Raw genomic sequence first — 23,197 nt, forward strand, 5'->3', positions numbered from 1 at the left:
GCATATGCTGTCTGGATCTGGTTTGACACCGTGCGCTTCACCTAAACAATGGACCAAAGCCTTTCTCTTTTCTGCTCTGCCATTGCAGGAGCTATTATGTCGTCAGATGCAGGTTGTATGGGGAGCAAAACACACAGGCTTGCATTGTGCTCTCTCAGCAAGCCGACACTCTCGCTCACGAAAAGGTCATCCTGCTTTTGCAAAAGGTGTAGCCCTTTTGTGGATCTGTGCAAGAGCATTTCTAAGAGGGTATATAACATTGGCCCCAATCCGTGTGTGTCAGAACAGGCCAAGGCATTATGGTTATAAGATCCTGCATGATTCCTAATTTGGGATGGATGGATGGATGGATGGATGGATGGATCCCTATATAACTGTCCCGAGCTGGTTTCATTTCCACTGCAAAAGACAACAACTCTGTTTTGCCTCATTTATGGGTGGACTTTTTAGGAACCCTAAAAATTGGCCCACATTTATAAAAAGGAGAGAAGTATTTACGTTACGAGGTGTCGGCCTGTTGAGAGAACATAATGCACACCTGTGTGTGTTCCTCCCCAAACAAGGCTGAAGGATAATTACTTTCAGAGGCCACACAGAAGTCTGGGAGGTGCAGATCAGGTCCATTTTTGCATCAGAATTCACAGGAACCAAATTCTTCAAGCACCTTTAGTCCATATACTCCCTGCTCTCTGTCTATGTTCTAGGGATCAGAAGGGTTGGAGCGGGGGGTTAAATATGGCAGAAGAGAGGAAGTGTGTGCCATGTTCTCAGTGATGGGGAGACTGTTTCAGTGGTTAAGGAGGGGCACTGCAAGTTTCTTAAGGGCCTTCCTGCCCTTCTGAAATAGGCAACAAGTGCTCTGACAGCGCTGACAGCTTATTGTGTTGATGTCTGGCTTACCTCCTGACCCTTCCCGGTTCCTATTTTATACAGTGGTGCCCTGCAAGACGAATGCCTCGCAAGACGAAAAGCTCGCTAGACGAAAGGGTTTTTCGGTTTTGCATTGCTTCGCTAGACGAATTTCCCTATGGGCTTGCTTCGCAAGACGAAAACGTCTTGCGCTTTTTTTTAAAAGCCGCTTGAAGAGGTGCAGTTGCGACGGACCGTGCTTCGCAAGACGAAAAACATCGCAAGATGAAAAGACTCGCGGAACGAATTCTTTTCGCCTTGCGAGGCACCACTGTACTATACTATACTATACTATACTATACTATACTATACTATACTATACTATACTAGGTGGAGGGACGCAGGTGGCGCTGTGGGTTAAACCACAGAGCCTAGGACTTGCCGATCAGAAGATTGGCGGTTCGAATCCCCGCGACGGGGTGAGCTCCCGTTGCTTGGTCCCTGCTCCTGCCAACCTAACAGTTCAAAAGCACGTCAAACTGCAAGTAGATAAATAGGAACCGCTCTGGCGGGAAGGTAAACGGCGTTTCTGTGCGCTGCTCTGGTTCGCCAGAAGCGGCTTAGTCATGCTGGCCACATGACCCGGAAGCTGTACGCCGGCTCCCTGGGCCTGTAAAGCGAGATGAGCGCCACAACCCCAGAGTCAGCCATGACTGGACCTAATGGTCAGGGGTCCCTTTACCTTTTATACAATGGTGGACGAGTAAAAACATGGAAGGTTAGTAATGCTAACCTGCCACCCAATTATGTGTGGAGGTTTATAATGCCACTGGTGTTGGGTGGCAATTTCCTCCCTCCCTTCCCAACAGGTGGGTGGGGTTTGCGACACCAAGTGAGCTTACCTGGTCGGATGCCTCCCACCTGCGATAGGGTGGCCATCATCCCGCCCCCGACCTGGGAGGACAATGGACGGCCAGCTGGGGGTGGGGTGAGGGCCAAGGGAAAAGAGGCTGACCCCTTTGACCAAACCTCACTTTGTTTCCTCCTCTTCCAGGTTCAGCCACCCAACCCTCCCAAATTAATAATATTTTCTTGCAGTGTAATATTTTGCGTTCCAGGTCAACGGGCGTTGCTATGGTCATAAGATGGTTGCTGTGTTCAGAACTGGAAAGGAATTTCCCCTGCATTGGCAGGTTTCACCTTCCCTATAGCATTTTGTCACAACTTTGGTGGTTTTTAGGCCTTGGCAAGGTATCTTTTAGTCTATCTTCGAGTGTGTGTGGGGGAAGCATTTCTTGCAACCCCCCCACGCGGCGGTAGCTGCAGGGCCCATTAAAGGGTTGATTGCGGGAGTCCCTGGCCCTAGAGCGGCGGCATGTAGGTCAAACTCTCGGCTGAGGTAAAGTGGGAGGGCACGCTGTGTAAGTTCGTGCTTTGCAGTCCCCTCTCACTGCACCTCATTGCCCTGTACATCCTCAGTCCCAGTCGGACTGAGAGGGTTACATGCCCTTGTTCTCTTTTGAAAGAAAATTATATGAAAATTATGTAAAGATGGTATATTACATCAGTACAGATAGCAAAAATGTACAAAACCGGGTCAAACACATGTTGGAAATGTAAAGGAAAAAGAAGGGACTTTTTATCATATGTGGTGGGAACGTAGAGAAGTTAAATATATAATGAGTTGAAAAAAAATGTTTAAAATGACATTTGTAAAAAACCCCAGAAACATTTCTGTTAGGGATTGTAGGACAAGATTTGTCAAGAAAAACAAAGAACTTATTTATGTATGCTATAACAGCGGCAAGAGTCTTGATAGCACAAGGATGGAAGAATGAGGAAATCCCAACGAAAGAACAGTGGCAAGAAAAATTGATGAGTTACGCAGAGTTGGCTAAATTGACATACAAATTGCGGGACAAGGACCACTGTGACTTTAAGGAAAAATGGGAGCTTTTTACAATTTATTTAAAAATACAAAAAAATGAATTGGACTCCTTGGCAGGTTTTGAATAAACATACACAAATTTATTGGTTGATAGATAATGTAAGGATATGTATAATTTTATAACATGCAGAGAATAATATGTGCTGAGAAATCAGAGAGAGGAGCTGAGGGAAGTCTCTGGTGGGGGGAGGGAGGGTTTATTTGATTTCAAATAATGAATATGATATGTTTTGATAATTTGTTATGTTAAAATTGTTAATAAAAACTTTTTTTTAGAAAAAGAGAGGGTTACATGCCAAAGCCTATGCCAAGTTTCCCACATTCTCAAGTTCAATAAAGTTGTGGCCAATTTGAGCCCATACTTTGGTCTCTTGTCTCATTCTTTGGGGGGGGGGGGATAGTCTCCACGGACAGGGTTCAGTGCGTGTGCTCGCAATAAAACTCTGTAAGCAAAAGTAACCTATTTTTACATATCACCTGGAAAGGCTCCAAGAGGCTATATTGATTGGCTGTATGTGAACATCAGAACAATCCCTGTTTCCCATTATATTCATTGTGACATTTAGCATCAAGGTGTATCACCGATTTATCACCTTTGATTGTTGGTTGATATGGATTTGTTATATGAATAGCAAATGTTTTCCTTCGGCTCAGTTTGCTCTTCTTAGATTCCTTACTTTGGAGAAGACCCATTTACTGCAGTGGATTTTTCCTCCTCTCCCTCCAGAGTCAGTGGCTTAAGGATTGTGGCTCTAGAACTCATTAAAAGCATTGTTGGGGGGAGGGGGAGAGAGAAATCTATTGCCGACTTGCAGAAATAAAGATGAAAGGGGCAGTAATTAAAGTTGTACCTTACATTGGATTTCCAATTTGCATGCAATTACCTGACATACTGGTGACAACACTAATATATATCTAGAGAAATCTAGCAGCATGGATTCCAGTGTGAATAAGCTCTGCCTTATTTCTCTTTTCCCCTGCAGGCAGGGGGATTCAGGTGCAGCAGTCAAAATTCAAAGGAGTTGTTAGTGCGAAATTGGGGTTATTGTTATTATTTTTTAAATGCACAAATGAACCCAGATCCTTTCCTTTCAGCTGTCAGAAACAACAGAGAACTAGGAGATGTGGTGATGCACAGCACCGCAGAAGCATAAACAGAAACTACCCACAAAATGCACTCCAGGAAAGCTGTGATGGTATACTGAATTTATTTCACTCTTTTTAGATCGTCCCTGGAACAGGAAAATCAGAGATGACTGTTGGAAAACTGTGGGCTAGGGCTGTGCAATAAATCGTTGTATCGTATTGAAATATCATTGTGATAAGTGTTTCAACAAGGCAATATACTAGATCAGCTGAACTGATACTTTGCATATACTTTGCCTTATGTTGCCTTATGGTGTAAGCTTTGAAGCTATGAAATGTTTTCCCTCCTAGTACATTTTTGTACACTTTTATTTATCAAAACCTTTCTGTGCCAGGATGACAATACCATTTTAATGTCATGACCAAAAATTTAAGAGCTTCCCATCTCACGTATCGGAATAATTGGATGGCTGTCCAGCTACAGCAAGGCAGCAAAGGCACACTAACATGTTTCCATTGCTTTTTTCTGGGGGTACGCAGGGGTACGCATACCCCTAAACATTTTGTGAATCTTTGTAGTTTTACTTTATTTATTTTTCCCAATTTGCACTATAAAATTGTGGTTTTCTTGAGTCAAAATGAGAGTACCCCTAAACACCTTTTTTAAGAAGAAAAAAAAGCACTGCATATTTCCAAAAAGCATCTAAATATCCCTCAAAGTGTACAACGGCTTACAAGCTGCTTTTCATTAACCAGTTTGATGGACAGGAGCTGCAGCAATGAAGATTGAAGGCAATTAGAAAGACACATTTTCCGCATGCTCTGTTTAACAAATAATAACCACATTCTGGAACTTATCAGCCATTTCCCCAGTGCCCTGTTTTCTCTTTTGCTGCTGAAACACCAGTTTCCCCGCTCCCCTGAGAAAAGCCATTTATGCACACCAGTGTAGTCCACCATTCCCCAAGAGAGACTTAATAGCATTTTTTTTTTTTTTGCTCGAATCATTCATAGAGGAAGCAAGAAGTGTGGGGCAAAATTAATGAGAGTGCAATTCTTCTTCTTACTATGGTGGCTTCAGTTTCATTTCAAGCTTCCATATATTTGCTATCCAGAATAAGATTTTGCTGCTGCTGAAATGACTGCAGACACCTGTCATTGCTCACACAACGATCTAACCACTGAATGTCACCATCCTGAACAGATTTTCTAAGCGGTAAGTTTGCAGGACACTTGACCCATTCCTTAAATCACAATTTGCTAGGACTACCAAGAGCCAGGTAAAACTGCTTGGCTATGTGTCTGTGAGGAGTTTCTGAACAGGTTAAAGGTAAACATTGCCCAGCTAGCCGATATGACGTCATGCACCCTGTGGCCTCAGAACCTGACTTCTGGTGGCACCGCAAGGCCTCGGATTCGACTTCTGGTGCTTCGCGAGGCACCAGAAGTTGCGTCGGAGGCCCTGCGGTGCAGATGCAGAACACCCAGAACAAAAAGTTTTGAGGGTGCTCGGCCCCAGGGTCCCCTAGAGATAGCTGTCATCAGGTATTCCAGTTCCTATGATGAGCTACACCCCAGTACGTAACTGCACAGCAAGCTTAAATACAGCATTACCTACCGCAAACCGTAAAGAACAGTTCCATCCGGATGTAGCCGAATCATTCGATTTTTCACAGTAACTCCATGAACAAAGGACTTCTTGTCATTCAGGAAGTATGTATCTGGTACCCAGAGATAGTCAGCCACTCTGTTATCTAACGTCAGATTCAAAGGTATTCCAGAGTAAGATAGTCTTTTATCCCTCCAGGACTGCTGGAAATACATAGTGAGTGTGTAGTCCTGGGAACAAAGAAGAAAAGAAAAATAGTAATTCAGTGTGTGTGACTTTAGCATAGTTTCCAATACGTTTTATGATCTGAAGAGCGCAATTATTGCCACTGTACAATGAGATTCACTGAAAAAACAAACAACTGTGAGGGTCATGAATGCTGCTTCTGTTGGCCTGTTGACGCGAGCTTTCTTCTTACAAGTGGTACAATGAACAATCTTGTGTCCACCTTTTCCATGAGGGACTTGCTTAAACTCCAAGATGTAACTGAGAACATCCTGTACAAAGGTGTCACAGTGCCTTAAGCGTGACCATTCAGACTTTGCAAAACAGATCTTCATGTTCTTCAGCTTAAGGTCAAAGCTACAAGGCAGGCTTGACGTCATTGTTTACCCAAATCTTACAGCCCCAGATCCAAACGCAGAGAATGTCAGGTACCTTTGAATTCAACTAGATAGTTAAGACATTGTAGCCAAGCTTCAATCAGACGTTTTTAAGGATGAGGTCCTAATATGGGTGCCGGCCCTCAAAAGTTGTGTGTGTCAGTGAGTGTCATGGACTGACTGGTTGCACTAGCAGGGGGGAAAGGCTCAGAGCCAGGGGGTTGCTGGTGGGATGACCATGAGTGGTCAAAGGGAGAAGAGAGAGCAGACTGGGAGGGGGAAGTGTTGGAAGCTTAAGAAGTAACTGTGTTTAGTGATGAGATGCTAGAACAATACTTGCATTTTGATAAAAAGTGCCATGGGTGTAGGGCTGCCATACATCCGTCGGAAATAGCGTCCAGGCTAAAAATGGCAACCTATGCTGGAAGTGTTGATTTTTTGGGCGTATTTCCTTAAAAATAGCTCAAAAACTTCAATTTTTTGAAGATTTTGCAAAAATAGCTCAACAACAGATTTTCACTTTTTGAAATATGGCAACCCTACGTGGATGCCAGCATGAAATGGCTGTCATGGGTGGCAAAAAAGGAGGGGGGGCTGTTATTCTCTACCAGTGAGTACTGTCACCTCCACTATCCAAAGCCCTGGTCTTATATATGTCGTTAATAAAAACCCCCCAATAATGATGTATTTTTAAATTATCTCTAAGCGACATAAAATGTGAATACAGTTATGTTGGTCAATAGAAACCTGCCCCCAACATCCTGCAACTTCATATTTGGGCAATGTCAAAAATATCACAGAACTCAAAAATCTTATCCGCTATTTTGTGACATTTTTTGGTCGCCCTAATAAACTGCATTTGGAGTGAAAACTTGTTATGGTGTATTTATAATTGTTTTCATTCATAACCATTCCTCAGTTCTGGAGGGTGTGTATGTATGTTAAGTTTATTAGGATCTCCTAATTTGGGTTATATAAATGGATGTGCTTAGTCGTCCAGGGGATAAACTGTACTTGTAGGCCCAGAGGAATCTGGATCTACAAGTGGCAAGGTCACTTATTACAGTGATACTGGGCCTCCTTCCCCGGAAAGATGTCAACTAATGCAACCATGATGAGCCTTTTAATTGCTTGCAAGTGCACCAAACATGTGTGTTGCCGCCATATGGTGACTCTTCAGGTTTTCTCAGAAAAGGGACTTCAGTGCCAGCTCTTGCCGCCCTGACAAGCCTCTCCGTCTCACTAGATGTTGTGCCTGCTCCACGCCAGCTTGCCTGGGGCAAGAAAAGCAACTGGGAACCAAAAGGCAAAGAAATGAGAACAGCTGGGCTCCTTAATGAAAAATGCAGAGAGGATTTGAGAGCCAGTAGCATCCATTGCCATCAAACCCTTTCTCATATGTAAGTTGATCCTGTTTACTTCATTAAGAGGTTACTTTGCTTCATATTTTACTTCATGTTTGTGCTTTAGTTCAGGATTGCCTGTTACTAATTCACACGTCCCTACTTTCTAAAGCACCTCCACAGTGTTTTAGGGGCAGATTTGTAGTTTAGACGGCCTCTTCTGACATAGTCTTTGTCTCTACTGCAATCCTCTATTTCCACGAAGACATATATTTAATAAAGGTTGTGTCTTCAGAAGGCACCATTCACTTGAATTCTGTCCAGAAAAGAAATGTGATCAGGAGGTAGCACGTGGATCTAGAGTCCTGCTTAGGAATAGTTCCCAAAAAACCTTTATGAGTGACTAATTCTGACTGAATTTCTCATACTTGTGAACTGGAGCAACCTCTTCAAAGGCAACCATTGCGGACAAACTGCAAAATTTTGCACGACAGCCTACAAAATGCGTCAGTCGATTTTACCTACTCGGCCTACATAGACCATTTATCTGTCCTTTAAATTACTAAGGACTCAGCTACATTGGCAAAGAAAAAGCGCTTTATGTGCGTTGTTTATGCATTCTAACACTGTGACAACAGATGGCGCTGTGGAGTTCTGTTTTTGCCAACCCAATCTCTCATACAAAGTTTAAAACATGTTTAATTTAAACACTTCTTTGATGTGTCTAGATCTAGCCTAAGTCTTCAATTTTGCTTAAAGGTAAAGGTCAAGGGACCCCTGACCATTAGGTCCAGTCGTGGCCGACTCTGGGGTTGTGGCGCTCATCTCACTTTATTGGCCGAGGGAGCCGGTGTACAGCTTCCGGGTCATGTGGCCAGCATGACTAAGCTGCTTCCAGAGGAGCGCATGGAAATGCCGTTTACCTTCCCGCCGGAGCGGTACCTATTTATCTACTTGAACTTTGGTGTGCTTTCGAACTGCTAGGTTGGCAGGAGCAGGGACCGAGCAATGAGAGCTCACCCCATCGCAGGGATTCGAACCGCCAACCTTCTGATCAGCAAGTCCTAGGCTCTGTGGTTTAACCCACAGCACCACCTTACACACCTTTTAATTCTACTTTATTTTATCCATACCAGTATTAGTTGTATTAAATAGAGTACACGTGTTTTTAATCGTATAATAAATTATAAATATACATAGGTACTGAAGGGATTTTGCAACTCTGATGGGCTACTCTTCACCCGCTTTCCACATTTAAAATGAGTTCATGTGAGGTTGGCATAATCTTGCCAGATGGCATCGTATTGCCAGAGGCATCCTTTCAGGTTTTTTTCAGACTAGTATTGATGTTCAGTGCCTCTGGCAACTGGAACACAGATGCAGCTGCTATTAAGATTTGCTCCCTCTGACAGAGGTGGCATCCAACATCTTGGGAGGGCAAATTGGGACCCACCCACCCACACCATGGCCCTTGTCTGCCTACCATCACTCCCTGCCACTTCCCATCCGCCCCCACTGCCTTACCTTCACAGGCACATGTCATGGCAACCTGAGTGTAATCTTCAACACCTTCCTTTCCATGGAGGCACAGATGGCAGCTATAACAAAGGCGGCATTTTTCCATCTCCGCCAAGCTAAGCAGTTGGCTCCTTACCTCTCTCGCCCTGACCTAGCCACTGTGATCCACGCGACGGTCACCTCCAGACTGGATTATTGTAACTCGCTCTACGTGGGGCTGCCCTTGAGACTGACCCAGAAACTCCAGCGGGTGCAGAATGCCGCAGCGAGACTCCTTACGGGGTCCTCACTGTGGGATCACATTCACCCGGTGCTGCACTGGCTCCCGGTGGAGTACAGGATCAGGTTTAAGGTGCTGGTTTTAACCTTTAAAGCCCTATACGGCCTAGGACCCTTGTACCTATGGGACCGCCTCTCCTAGTATGCCCCACGGAGGACCTTACGGTCTTCAAACAAAAACATCCTGGAGGTCCCAGGCCACAGGGAGGTTAGAAGGCCTCAACCAGAGCCAGGGCTTTTTCGGCTGTGGCTCCGATCTGGTGGAACGCTCTGTCACAAGAGACTAGGGCCCTGCGGGATTTGACATCTTTCCGCAGGGCCTGCAAGACAGAGCTGTTCCACCAGGCCTTTGGCCAAGGCACAGCCTGACCCCTTCCTTTGGTAATCCTCATAGAACTCTAACCCAGTGTGTTATGTACTGAAGTTCTCACCCTGGGCCAGCAGGGGGATACTGTAGATAGTTCAGGTCCACATATGCAAATAAGGGATCAAAAGTGACGTTCAGTGATTGTATAGTTACAGAAAGTTGTTATAGTTACGTTGTACTGGAGCTCTATATAAGCAGGCTGGCTGAACCCTTTAGTTTAGTTCTGTTCTGACCTGTGAATAAACAAAAGCTGTTTGGAGAATTGCTGTGTCGTCTGATATGTTCACCCACAACTTAACACAATGGTTGCCATTAATTTGATTTGAACTGATTTTATAATGAATTGATTTTAGAATGCTGTATTATTTTACTATTGTTAGCCACTCTGAGCCCAGCTTCGGCTGGGGAGGGCAGGATATAAATAAAATTTTATTATTGTTGTTATTATTATTATTAGAGTGAGTGCACTATGGCAACTGCATGGGGACATCCTGGGCGGGCATCTCAGCACCAACAGTGGGTCTCTCCCTCTCTCCTTCCCTCCCTCTCTCTCCCACTCCCTCTGCTGCTACGGCCTCTGCCTCCTCTTCTGCCATGGCTCCAGCCTCCACTTCCTCCTCCTCTGCTGTGCTTCCTGCGCATCACTTACAGAACCTGGTGCCTATGGAAGTGTGGTGGCAACTCCTGAAGTATGACTGGTGGCAGCGTTGGTGGAAGAGACTACAGCAGAGGAGGAAGAAGCCAAAATGGGACATCTGGGATTGCGATCAGATGCCGTCATGGCTTTAGTAAATCTTGCATGTCCCACTCAAAATGGGACAGTTGCGTGGTATGGGGTGGGATGCCTGTGGGTTTCCAGAAGTTGCTGGACCACAACTCCAATCATCCCTGGCCACTGTCCATGCTGCCTGCAGTTGATGGGAGTTGGAGTCCAACAATCTCTGGAGGGCCACAGGCTCCTTATCCCTGCCTAAGATAATGTTGCTTTAGTTTCAGCCTTCTGCTGTTGCAAGGGGTGGAGGCTGCTTCAAGAACATTTTTGATGATCTGTTGGCCATGGCATGATGCTAGTCTTATCCCCTACTTGTCTTGTCCGAATAATAAACCCTTTGCATGACACAGTGGTGATATGAAGGGGCTGGTGGAGAGGACTATGTTCCAGCTTTAAGGCTGGGTCCACAAGCCTGTGCAAAATAATGAATTGTGCCAGTCCTGGCATCCTTTCACCCTGTTATTATAAAGCTATTAACTGCAATGGCCTTAAATGAAAAGATGCATTTACATATACCTATAGCAGTGCAATTAGCACTGAAACCCATTTGTGGGGACTTGCTGCAGTGCAGAAGTCAACCAAAACTCCATATTCTTTATAAAATTGTGATGGATCAAAAAATCTATTCATGCATTTGGCCTACCCAGGGTGCCTACCTAATTACCTGTTCTTGCCTAATTTTTATTAGGAGTTTTTAGGAGCTGCCTGAAGTCTCTGATTAAAGCCAGCAGCACAACCTATGATATTTATTTATTTAGCTAGATTTATTTATTGCTTGGGACACAGGCTAAACCACAGAGCCTAGGGCTTGCTGATCAGAAGGTTGGCGGTTCGAATCCCTGCGACGGGGTGAGCTCCCGTTGCTCGGTCCCTGCTCCTGCCAACCTAGCAGTTCAAAAGCACGTCAAGAGCAAATAGATAAATAGGTACCGCTCCGGCGGGAAGATAAATGGTGTTTCCGTGCGCTGCTCTGGTTTGCCAGAAGTGGTTGTGTCATGTTCGCCACATGACCCAGAAGCTGTCTGCGGACAAACACTGGCTCCCTTGGCCAGTAAAGCGAGATGGGCGTCCAGAGTCGTCCGCAACTGGACATAACGGTCAGGGGTCCCTTTACATTTTATTTATTGCTTAATCAAATGAATGATCTCTAAGTAATAATATTAAATGTTCATTACAAATATTGATGAAAATAAGCACTTAAAATAATGAATAGATCAGTTAAAGACAAGTTCTTAAAAAAGCAAAAGGCTGAAGAAATATGTATCCATAACAGATTTCTAGGGTCATTTTTCATAGAGTCTCTTAGATTCATAGAGTCTCATATTAGATTCCATATCAAGGACATAGTCACCTTCCTGCTGGTAGAGTTCTAATATGCTACCAATCAAGTTGTTTTGATGTGTCTGGTGATTATTTTCTCCTCACTACAAGCTGACACCTTTGGCCCATTGTTGCCCCATTTGTTGCCCCATTGGCAGAACGATTCCACATGGAGAACTGTGATGAAAGGAAGTTGAATAGTGTGAGGGGAAATGTTTCATCCTCCAAAACAAGCTATTAGTCCTTTCTGGAGTTACAACCTACTATAAAAATTGTGCAATTTTGCACATGTGTCGCTTAAATGTCATCAATGGCATGGACAGGACTGCAGGTTGCCTCTGAGAATAGCTGTCAACCTTCCCTTTTTTTGCGGGAAATTCCCTTATTCCAGCGCCGTTTCCTGCTGCTTCCGGCTGCTATCCCGGATTGTTAGATATCCCGTAGACTGTCCCCGGGACAGGTGAGGCTGCTGATCCCTTATTTTCAAATCTGAAAGTTGACAGCTATGCATCTGACAGATGAAACTGTAAGCAAAGTCAGCCTGTTCTGCTTTTAGCCCTGCTTGCCCTGCTCATGAACCATCAAACAAACACGACCCATTGTAAAATACTGCAAATATATTTCATAGAAGAATCAGATTGTGTTACAGCAAACAAGAGTGATTCAATTAAAGCAGGAATAGAAAACCTGTGGCCTCTAGATCAGAGCTTTCTAAACTTTTCATGTCGCTGACACACTTTTTAGTTATGCATCTTTTCGCGACACAGTAATTTAGTTTTGCATCATTTTGTGACACAGTGATTCAGTTTTACTAGCCAACCTGAGGTTAAACTAGCACCTTTCCAGCCCTGGGAGCAGTGCTGGGAGCATTTGTGCGACACACCTACACACTGCAGGCGACACACTAACCTGTCACGACACACAGTTTGGAAAGCTCTGGTCTAGATAATGAGGGACATTAACTCTCAACAGCCCTAGCCAAGATGGCCAATGGCCTGGTATGGCAGTTAAGAGTCCAAGAAGATCTCCATAACATTCTAGAGAGAAGATATGCAAAAAATTATAGCTAGCATCCAACTGGCTTCCAAAGTTCTTAAGAATTATCAGTAAGCATCAATATTCACAAATTTTATAACATTTATCACTGCATACATATTAACTGTGGATGGTGACTAAACTCACGCTCTCTTTTAAAATAAATTGGTAAAACTTGCCTGAATTTATGACAACTATTAAAAAAACCCTTCATATTATGCCAGCCTGCCCCTTTACATTCCATATAACATCAGACCAGAATAAACATTTTAGATCATGTTTTTGAAAGGAAGGAATCATTTTCATAAAGTAGATAAGGGACCTGGATGAAAAATCTGTAGTTTGAACTAGAGTTCACCAGGTCCAATTGATAATGCTGCCAACACTTCATTGTTCTTTGAAATCTGTCAGTGCTTGAAGATGAAACTAAGAGAACTTCAGAGGTTTCCCTCCTCCTCCTGAGAAGGGAATGCATTTTAATTAACTTTTGGCACCCAGAAATGACAAAGGAACAGATCGGATTTTTCTTTAAAACCAATACCTCAATGATGAGAAAATCCTGCAACTTGTTTTCTATGACCTGGAAACTGGTGATTTCATTTGATGTGATCCAAAATCAGTATCCCTCTCTGAGTTTAAATGAAGATGCCATTCTGAGTTTGCTTCTCAACCCTAATTTGATATTCAATGCATTGCCATCCATCTTTTATGCCTTCATGCCAATGCCGTCTCATATCAAAGCCCTAGCAGATGAATTTCCACAAACACTTGAAAGCTAATTCTCTAACACTTGACGTGTTCATTGGATTTTTCGATGCATAACAAGCTTAGCTTGGATATCAGTATTCACCTGTACCAGTGCCTTTAGCCTTATGTCTGAGTGTCTCCTTTCTCCATAATAACTGAGCTGAGGCAAAGACGGAAAAGGAACAAAAACACATTACACTGCATCAAAGCTCGTAAGTTGGCGCAGAAACATTTGCAGTGACAAATAACAGAACATATCAAAGGCAATGTAATAATTTAGTTGCCGTTGCAAAACTGGGGCCTTTCAAAACCTTTCCTTGCCATATAAAGAGTCAAAAATTCAAAGCAATCATAATAAACACTTCCTTGACAGCCCTTACACTTTCGGAGTACAATGTAAGGCAGCTCATTATACATTCATCCTAAAGGAGTGTGATCCAAAACTCATCTAAGTCAACCAAATTATTTTCTATTGCTTTTGTGAATTCGGAAGATTTTCAACCCTGCAATAACTTCCCATTCTTATAAAAGCAAAAGTGGTAACAAATACTTAGAGAGTACTTTCTCTTCGAAAGAGGAGAAAATGAATGTCAGCATATGAAGAAATTAATATGATTCATGACTAAGGGTCTTCCAGATGGGGGGTTAATTTGTAAACTGGATGCTGACAATGGAGGCTTTGTTTTCCTATTCCCCAGAAAGGGTGAATATGGATTACATGGGGGAAGCTATGTTGTGTGGATGGTGGGAAAAAACAACCCTGATCAGCAGCTATTCTACAATAAACACCCATCTGGAGGCATTCTTTGAGCTGAACCTCATTTTATTTCTTTACTTAAAAATATTTAGCGCAAACAGATGCCAGGGCAATGTACAATGGGCATGAAAGAAACTTGGTTCCAAATAACAATACAGTGGTACCTCGGGTTAAGTACTTAATTCGTTCCAGAGGTCCGTACTTAACCCGAAACTGTTCCTAACCTGAAGCACCACTTTAGCTAATGGGGCCTCCTGCTGCTGCTGCGCCGCCGGAGCACAATTTCTGTTCTCATCCTGAAGCAAAGTTCTTAACCTGAAGCACTATTTCTGGGTTAGCGGAGTCTATAACCTGAAGCGTATGTAACCTGAAGCGTATGTAACCTGAGGCACCACTGTACAACAAAACAAAACAATAGCACATCAGCATTAGTGATGAATTAGCAAGATGAGAGGTGACAACAGAACAACAATGCAGTCTAAACATAACCATTTAAAATTCCTGGACATTTTAACATCCAGAATAATGACCATACCATAGTTCTGTGCAAACTTCTTACATATAATTTTCTCTTGGTCAGCACATTTTGTGAGCCACCAACTCCTCAGTCATGTATAACTGAATAGCCCAGCAGGTGCTCAGTTTTGCTCCTTGCCCTGGACTGCAGGAACAAGCAGCTGATAAGCAACTGACAACGGCACACTACAGTTCCCCAGGATTGTTATGAATTTTTTTGAGGGGTGGAGTCCTGTGATTTAAATGCATAGTGTGTATACAGTCCAAGACACCAGGTGCCCTGTGTTCATCATAACTGTAAAAGCTGCAACGAGTATTTAAAGAGAGAGAGAGAAGGAGAGAAAAATAATTTGAATGTGCTCCCCCCGCCATTATTGGCAAGTTACACAACAAGCAGCCATTGTAGCATCACACGCCGTATTTCTAATAATAAACCAAATTCATAAAGTCTGACAGTGTCCTTCAGCAAAACTGCGTTAAGTTGTTATAACGTCCATTATTATCTGGTTGCTATGGCAACTGTGTTTCTAAGACAACTTTCCAACCCCACTGGGAAGTTGTGGAGATGAGGCTGGTGTTGATAACATGACATTAATGACATGCTAGGTATTAAGAAAGCTCTGTTTAAAATCTGAATGAGAATAGAAAATGGGAGACAAAGTGTATGCAAAATTAGTCCTTCTATTGCACTAAGTAGGTCAAGGTCTCCCAAACGGCAGATGAAGTGGTACGCTGTAACACTTCAGACTGCTTATTGATGGGGATTCATATTATTGAATACTCATATTTAAAAAACACCCACATATAGGGGCATAACGTGGGTTGCTGGTGTCCGAGTTGGAGCAAGTATTGTACGGGTGAACTTTGCAGTGGTCAGTCCCTTCACTGGCCAGCATCTAATCAAGGGAGTCTCTCCTTACAAAGTACAGTGGTACCTCGGGTTACATACGCTTCAGGTTACATATGCTTCAGGTTACAGACTCCGCTAACCCAGAAATAGTACCTCAGGTTAAGAACTTTGCTTCAGGATGAGAACAAAAATCGTGTTCTGGCAGTGCGGTGGCAGCAGGAGGCCCTATTAGCTAAAGTGGTGCTTCAGGTTAAGAACAGTTTCAGGTTAAGAACGGACTTCCGGAATGAATTAAGTACTTAATCCAAGGTACCACTGTAGTCCAAAACTGTCAATCTGACAAATTTTTGTCAGCATATTTTGTAATTAAAAACCAAATTGTTCCTATGTCCATACAGTGAGGAAGTAGAAGTTGAACTTATAACCTTGCTCAGTGAAAGGAACAGGAGTATTTCTACCTGCTGAAATATAATGCCTACCACTTTGCTGACTCCTTCACAGTTTATTCAACAGGAGGAAATCTAAGAGTACTGTACTCTGAAATATTGACTCACCTTTTCACTACTAATGATACAATAGACGGAGATATAATAGCAACTCTACTCATAAGTGTACTAACAATTCAATGAGAACTTTGCTACATCCCTCAAAACCTTAAACCTTTGAAGAGTTGCCACTGACATGTGTTATGAAACTTAAATGTAACTCACAATTGAGAAGGTTTAGAGACAAAGTAGTAGAATTTGTGCCAGAACTGACCAAGCTTTCTTAGAATTGCCATTATGGTGCAGTTATGGTACAACAGACATACTAAAATGTGGAAGTTCTTCTGGAAAAAAATGGCAGAGAATACTGTAGTTTGAATGACAGATAATCTCTGATCCTACTTTAAAGCTAGACTGGGCTGTTGAATTAGGAAATAAACATGCATTGAATTTAAAGACACTACTGTGGAGAAGAAGAATCGTAGGCTCACATGGTGATTGTCAGGGGCTGCCTCAGGTCTCAGCTCACAAAAGACCAACGCCAAGCTCTTCTTATATACAAGGATGTTTATTGCAGTTCATTATTGGTTCCACTACCGAGGCGTGCAGCCCCGCGTCTTTTAGCCTAGACGTTTGAAGTCCCCTCTGAGTCGGTCCCGCCTGTACACCAGCTTAAGAGGCTTGTGCTAGACCACCTCTTCCTGTCCTTTCTTTTCCGCAGGGTCTTCCTGCCCCCCTGCGTTCCTTCCCTCCTGCTTTCCCCTGACGCGGATCCCTCAGATGCCTGCTCCCCCCTCCTTCGTGCTTTGGGGCCAGGCTCCTCCTCCGGGCTCTCTGCATTTCCGCACGCCTCCACATTTGAACTTGGCGCGCGTTCGCTACCCCTGACCTTCCTTTTGACAGCTACACTACTCCCTGTACTACTCTCCGCCCCTTCCGGCAGGACGTCCTGCCCCGATCTCCTTCCCCTGTCTCCTTCCTGCTCTGCTCCGTGTGTCACACTGGGAACTCCACCCTTCTCACTCCGTTCCTCCTGGGAAGCCGACCCCGATCTCCCACTCCCACTCGGGGTTTCCCTGCTGCTTCCCTGCTCCTGGCAAGTCCCCCCTGTGACCCCCCTTGGCTTGACCAGGGGCGCCCCCTTCTGGGAATCCTCCGATTCACTTGAGAGACTCATGGAAGACCTCAAGTCATTGTCATCCTCTTCCTCACTGTCCTGGGTTTCTTCCCCATCGCTCTCCGTCTCCCCCCTCACCTGTGCCTCTGTCCCTGAACCCCTGACATCCATCCCCCCCTCGAAGCCCCCCCTTCCCCCCTCCCGCTGCTCGGGCGCAGGTTCTGGGAGCTCCATCGTTGCGGAGGTCGCTGCCGGACACAGGTCGTCGACGTCGATCTCCTCTGCTTCCAGTTCAGTGTATGTGTGCTCGAACCCTTGGTCCTCTCCCAACATGTTCACGTCCTCCCCTCCCCCTGTTGCCTGGGTGGGGTCTGCTTGCCAAGGCCCCATCCGCCACCTTGTGCGCCAGTCCTCTTCTGGTTGGTCGTCCCACCAGTAAGAAGGGTCGGTGTCCACCCCCGAACACGATCCCCTTGGAGGGCTCGACTCTGGCGTCGTCTCCCCTGCGGAGGAGAACCCTCGGAAGGTGCTGGCGGAAAGTGTGGGCGTAAAAAGCCAATCGTCGAAAAACTGTGCTGGCATGGGCCTATGTGGGAAAAGGGCATGGAACTCGTCCTTGAGGAGGGGCTCGTCCAAAGCGTAGTCCGGCACCCAACTGTTGGCGCTGGCTGGGGCACCTTCTCTGGCGAGAAAATATTCTACTCCCTCTTCCCCCCATCTCGAGTCCAGAATCTCTGTGACCTCGTTGATTGGTTCGGCCCTAGGTGACCTCCCCCTCTTGGGCGACTCTCTGCTTGGTTCTGGTGCCGTCCCTGACTCCTGAAATCTGTGTGGGGCCTTGTAGGGGGTGAGCACCGACCTATGAAAGACCGGGTGCATTCTGGAACCCTCGGGGAGGGCCAGTCAAAACGCTACGGGATTGATCCTGGCCTCAACTTGGTACGGCCCTAGTTGCCTGTGTCCTAGCTTCTTTTTAGCTAACGACTTGGCCAGCACCGCTTGGGCCGCTAACCACACCCAGTCTCCCACCTGGATGTCTTCCCCCTCCCTCCTGTGTTTGTCCGCCTGCACCTTATAGGCTTGTTTAGCTAGCTCTAAATGTCTCCGTAGCTCGTCGTGCACCTCTTGCAATTCTGCTGCAAAATGGTCGGCCCCGTGCGGCACCCCCTCCCCCGTTGTTACGAGCCCCGGGAAGGTTCTGGGATGCCGTCCATTGTTAGCGAAGAACGGCGTCACCCCCGTCGACGCGTGCTTCGTGTTGTTGTAGGCAAACTCAGCCATCGGCAGGTAATCCACCCAAGCTGCGGGTCGCTGATTGGCGTAACATCTCAGGTACTGCTGCATGATCGCGTTGACCCTCTCTGCTTGGCCGTTGGTCTGCGGATGTCTCGCCGACGACAGGTTGAGTTTGACGTGCAGGATCCCTAGGAGCTTCCGCCAGAAACTAGAAACAAACTGGCGCCCCCTGTCGGACAGAATGGACCGTGGCAACCCATGCACCTTGAACACGTGGTCGATGAAGAGTTTGGCGGTCTGTTCTGCTGTCGCCACCTTCGCGCAAGGAATGAAATGCGCCATCTTGGTGAACAGGTCCACCACCACAAGCACCGCCGTCTTGCCCCGCGAACTGGGCAGATCAGTGACAAAGTCCAGCGCCACCCTCTCCCACGGTTGCAGTGGCGTCTCCAACAGCTCCAGCAGTCCCGCTGGCTTCTGGTGCACTGGCTTGGACCTTTGGCAAGTGTCACACCTGGCGACGTAATCCGCGACCTCCCCTCGCATCTGGGGCCACCAAAAGTCCCTGGCCACTAATTCCGTCGTCTTTTCCTTGCCGAAGTGGCCAGCGCTGGGTGCGTCGTGCAACTGCTGCAGAACCTTTGCGCGGAGATCGTCTCCCGGAACGTAGAGAGCACCTTTACGGGTCAGCAGGCCGTCGCATATCTGGAACTCATCGTCCTTCGCTGTGCCTTTCCGCACCTCTTCCATCTTGGACTGTGCGAACGGATCCGTCTGCAGCGCGCGACGCACCGCCTCCAGGTCCACGGCGGCTGAAGCGCACGCCCACGCCTGCGGTGCAAAAATGTGCTTGGCTGCCACCGGTGCCGCTTCCTCGAGATACTGCGGTTTCCTGGAGAGCGCATCTGCTATGACATTGTTGTCGCCTGGGATGTACTCTATCCTGAAATCGAAGTCCGCAAAGAACTCCGCCCAGCGTATGTGCCTCTGGCTTTGTAGCTTCGCCGTGCGCCAGTACTCTAGGTTCTTGTGGTCCGTGCGGACCTGCACGGTGTGCTTGGCCCCGATGAGGAAGTGCCTCCACGCCTTGAAAGCTGCGTGGATGGCCAACAACTCCCTGTCCCAGATGGTGTAATTCTGTTCCGACTTGCTGAGCTTCCGGGAGTAGAAAGCGCAGGGCCTCCAGTTCCCCTGCGGGTCTTCCTGTAAGAGGACGGCCCCCACCGCTCTGTCAGATGCGTCAGTCTCAACCCTCATGGGCCTGCCGGGATTCACGTGTAGCAGCTGTTCTTCGGACGCGAAGAGACTCTTAAGTCTCCTGAAGGACTGCTCCGCCTGGTCCGTCCAGGTGAACTTCTTCTTCTTGGAGCTGAGAGTGTCCGTGATAGCTGCCGTCTCCCTGGCGAAACCCCTGATGAACTTGCGGTAAAAGTTGGCGAAGCCGACGAACCTCTGGACCTCTTTCCGATTTCGCGGGCTTTTCCAGTCCAACACCGCCCGGACCTTGGCGCTGTCCATGGCTAGTCCCCTGTCGGACAGCCTATAGCCCAGAAAATCCACCTCCGTCACATCGAATTGGCACTTCTCCAGCTTGGCGTAGAGCCTGTGCTCCCGTAGCCTCTGCAGGACCTCCTTCACGTCGCTCTCGTGAGCCTCCGGCGATTCCGAGAAGATCAGAATGTCGTCGAGGAAACATACGCACTTCTTGTAGAGGAGTCCCGCTAGCACGTGGTGCATAAAAGCTTGGAAATAGTGGGAGCCATTTTGGAGACCAAAAGGCATAACTCTGTATTCGTAGGTGCCCAACGGCGTGAACATGGCCGTCTTCCACTCATCACCCTCTCGCACGCGTATGAGATTGTAAGCTCCGCGGAGATCCAACTTGGTGAAGATCTTCCCTTTCCGCACCGTCGCGAGCAGGTCGTCAATCTTGGGCATGGGAAAGGCCGCGGGCTTTGTCTTCGAGTTTATGAATCTGAAGTCTACGATCAGCCTTTTTTGGGGCGTGTCCTTCTTCTTCACAAAAAACACAGGACTGCCCCCTACAGCCTTTGATTCTCAGATGAATCCCCGCTGCAGGTTGTGATCTATGAACTCCCTGAGCTCCTGCAGCTCCTCCTCGGACATGGAATACAGCTTCACAGGCGGCAGCGTTGTCCCTGGCAAGAGGTCAATAGCGCAATCGTAGGGCCGGTGAGGTGGCAACTGGTCTGCCTCCTTTTCGCAGAAAACCTCCAAAAACCCCTTGTACTTGAGGGGTACTGCTTGCGCCATGCTGAGACGTAGCTGCTGCCCCTCCTCTTGGCCCTCCTCCTCCTGACCGGTCTGGATGCAATGCTGTGCACAATAGGACGAGCCGAAGGTGAGCTGCCGCTGGTACCACGCCATGGTCGGGCTGTGCCTATCCAGCCAACTCATGCCTAACACTATAGGCGTGTCTGACAGGCGGGTGACGTTGAAACTGATGACTTCTCGGTGATTGCCAATCTGCATCACCATGGGTGGCGTCTGTTGTACCACCTGCCCACCCAGCAGCTTCCTGCCATCCACTGTGACGACGTTCAATGGCAGCGTGGCTGGCAGAAGCTCTATGCGATGCTGCTTGACGAACTGCACCCCCACGAAGTCTGCGTTGCTCCCACTGTCAATTGTAATGGGGACTTCCAGGGTGCGTCCATTAGGTAGCTGGAGAGTTGCAGTGAGCTGCACCACTGGCTTGGGTGGCAGGGGGTCTGTAGGCTGCAAAAGCGCTGGGGACTGCCCTACTGACTCGCCTGGCTGTGCCCCAGCATTGCTGCTTTCAGCCAGGCATTGCCATTTCCCTGAAATTGCTCTTCATGTTGTGCTGCTGCAGTTACTGTTGCTAAGGCTGCAGTGTGCTTCTGGAGCCTCTGGGGACACTCTTTGGCCATGTGCGTCGCACTGTCACAGATGTAACACTTCCTGTTCCCTCTAGGAGGCTTCGCCTTGACTGCTCCGGACGCTGGGGCTCCGGCAGCTGACTGAGCCTTTGCACCACCCAGTTCCATTGGCTCCTCCCCTGCCTGCAACTGAGGGGAGGGACGCGGATGTCCTAGATCTCTGGGAAGGAAAGGAGGCACTCTAGACGGTGCGCGAAGCTGGCTACCCTCCTCATTACGCCAAGGGCGTTCTTCGTGGCGTACTCCAATGGCGAGCGCCCGCTGCACCACTTCTGCTAGGGTTTGAGGTCTGTCCCCCCTTGCCAGTTCATCTTTTACAGGGCCAGAGAGCCCCTCCCAAAACAAGTCTCTTACTGCCAGGGAGTCCTTCTGCCATCTCAGTACATTCAGCAAGGCGAAAAAGCGAGCATGGTACTGACGTACTGAAGCCTTGCCTTGCCTTAAACCATGCATCCGTTGGCGTGCTACATCCACATCTACGCTAGACTGGAAGCAAGCGTCCATGCATTTGATAAATTCATCAGAGTCCCTTCGAGCAGGGCAATCCTCGCGCCACAGATTGCGCAGCCAAGCCCTCGCTTCCCCATGCAAGTGGGACACAATGAAACCCACCTTCTCTTCCTCATCTTTAAAGTCGTCGCGAAGCAAATGCAACGCATATTCTACGTCTGCTCGAAAACTGGGGTACTGTTGCAGGTTTCCATCGAAGTGGGCTACCAAGTTGCCCCCTCTTCTGCCCAGTGCTACTCCAGCAGCTTTGGCCCCCAGGAACCCCACTTGGCATGCATGATCCCACCTGGCTTGCAGATCTTGGCACCGCTTTTCTGCCTCTTCCCCCTTCTTCTGGGAGACCACTACCTCAGTGGTAAGCTGGGAGACTGCGTTGCGTAGCTCAGCTATCTGCTGCTCCATACTCATGGCTGCCAAACTTCGTGAGCTTTGCAAAAAATTTTTTTGCATACTTTTAGAGAGGGGACTTACTGTCAGGTGCTGCCTCAGGTCTCAGCTCACAAAAGACCAACGCCAAGCTCTTCTTATATACAAGGATGTTTATTGCAGTTCATTATTGGTTCCACTACCGAGGCATGCAGCCCCGCGTCTTTTAGCCTAGACGTTTGAAGTCCCCTCTGAGTCGGTCCCGCCTCTACACCAGCTTAAGAGGCTTGTGCTAGACCACCTCTTCCTGTCCTTTCTTTTCCGCAGGGTCTTCCTGCCCCCCTGCGTTCCTTCCCTCCTGCTTTCCCCTGACGCGGATCCCTCAGATGCCTGCTCCCCCCTCCTTCGTGCTTTGGGGCCAGGCTCCTCCTCCGGGCTCTCTGCATTTCCGCGCGCCTCCACATTTGAACTTGGCGCGCGTTCGCTACCCCTGACCTTCCTTTTGACAGCTACACTACTCCCTGTACTACTCTCCGCCCCTTCCGGCAGGACGTCCTGCCCCGATCTCCTTCCCCTGTCTCCTTCCTGCTCTGCTCCGTGTGTCACACTGGGAACTCCACCCTTCTCACTCCGTTCCTCCTGGGAAGCCGACCCCGATCTCCCACTCCCACTCGGGGTTTCCTTGCTGCTTCCCTGCTCCTGGCAACTCCCCCCTGTGACCCCCCTTGGCTTGACCAGGGGCGCCCCCTTCTGGGAATCCTCCGATTCACTTGAGAGACTCATGGAAGACCTCAAGTCATTGTCATCCTCTTCCTCACTGTCCTGGGTTTCTTCCCCATCGCTCTCCGTCTCCCCCCTCACCTGTGCCTCTGTCCCTGAACCCCTGACAGTGATTATATATTTGACTGCAAATAAGGTTTTGCAAGCCTGACAATTACCGTATTTTTCGCTCTATAAGACGCAC

The 23,197-nt window shown here is 47.3% G+C and overlaps 1 protein-coding gene across 1 annotated transcript in view; it reads right to left on the bottom strand.

Moving 5' to 3' along the window:
• The window catches only part of GABRB1 (gamma-aminobutyric acid type A receptor subunit beta1), a 104,168-nt gene that overhangs the window by 25,082 nt on the left and 55,889 nt on the right, over positions 1–23,197 (bottom strand). The window contains 1 exon segment of the mRNA XM_081208925.1: positions 5,502–5,722. Within this exon segment, the coding sequence (XP_081065051.1) occupies positions 5,502–5,722 (221 nt within the window).

This window comes from Podarcis bocagei (genome assembly GCF_964188305.1).
Source record: "Podarcis bocagei genome assembly, chromosome: 9".
Classification (NCBI taxonomy): domain Eukaryota; kingdom Metazoa; phylum Chordata; class Lepidosauria; order Squamata; family Lacertidae; genus Podarcis; species Podarcis bocagei.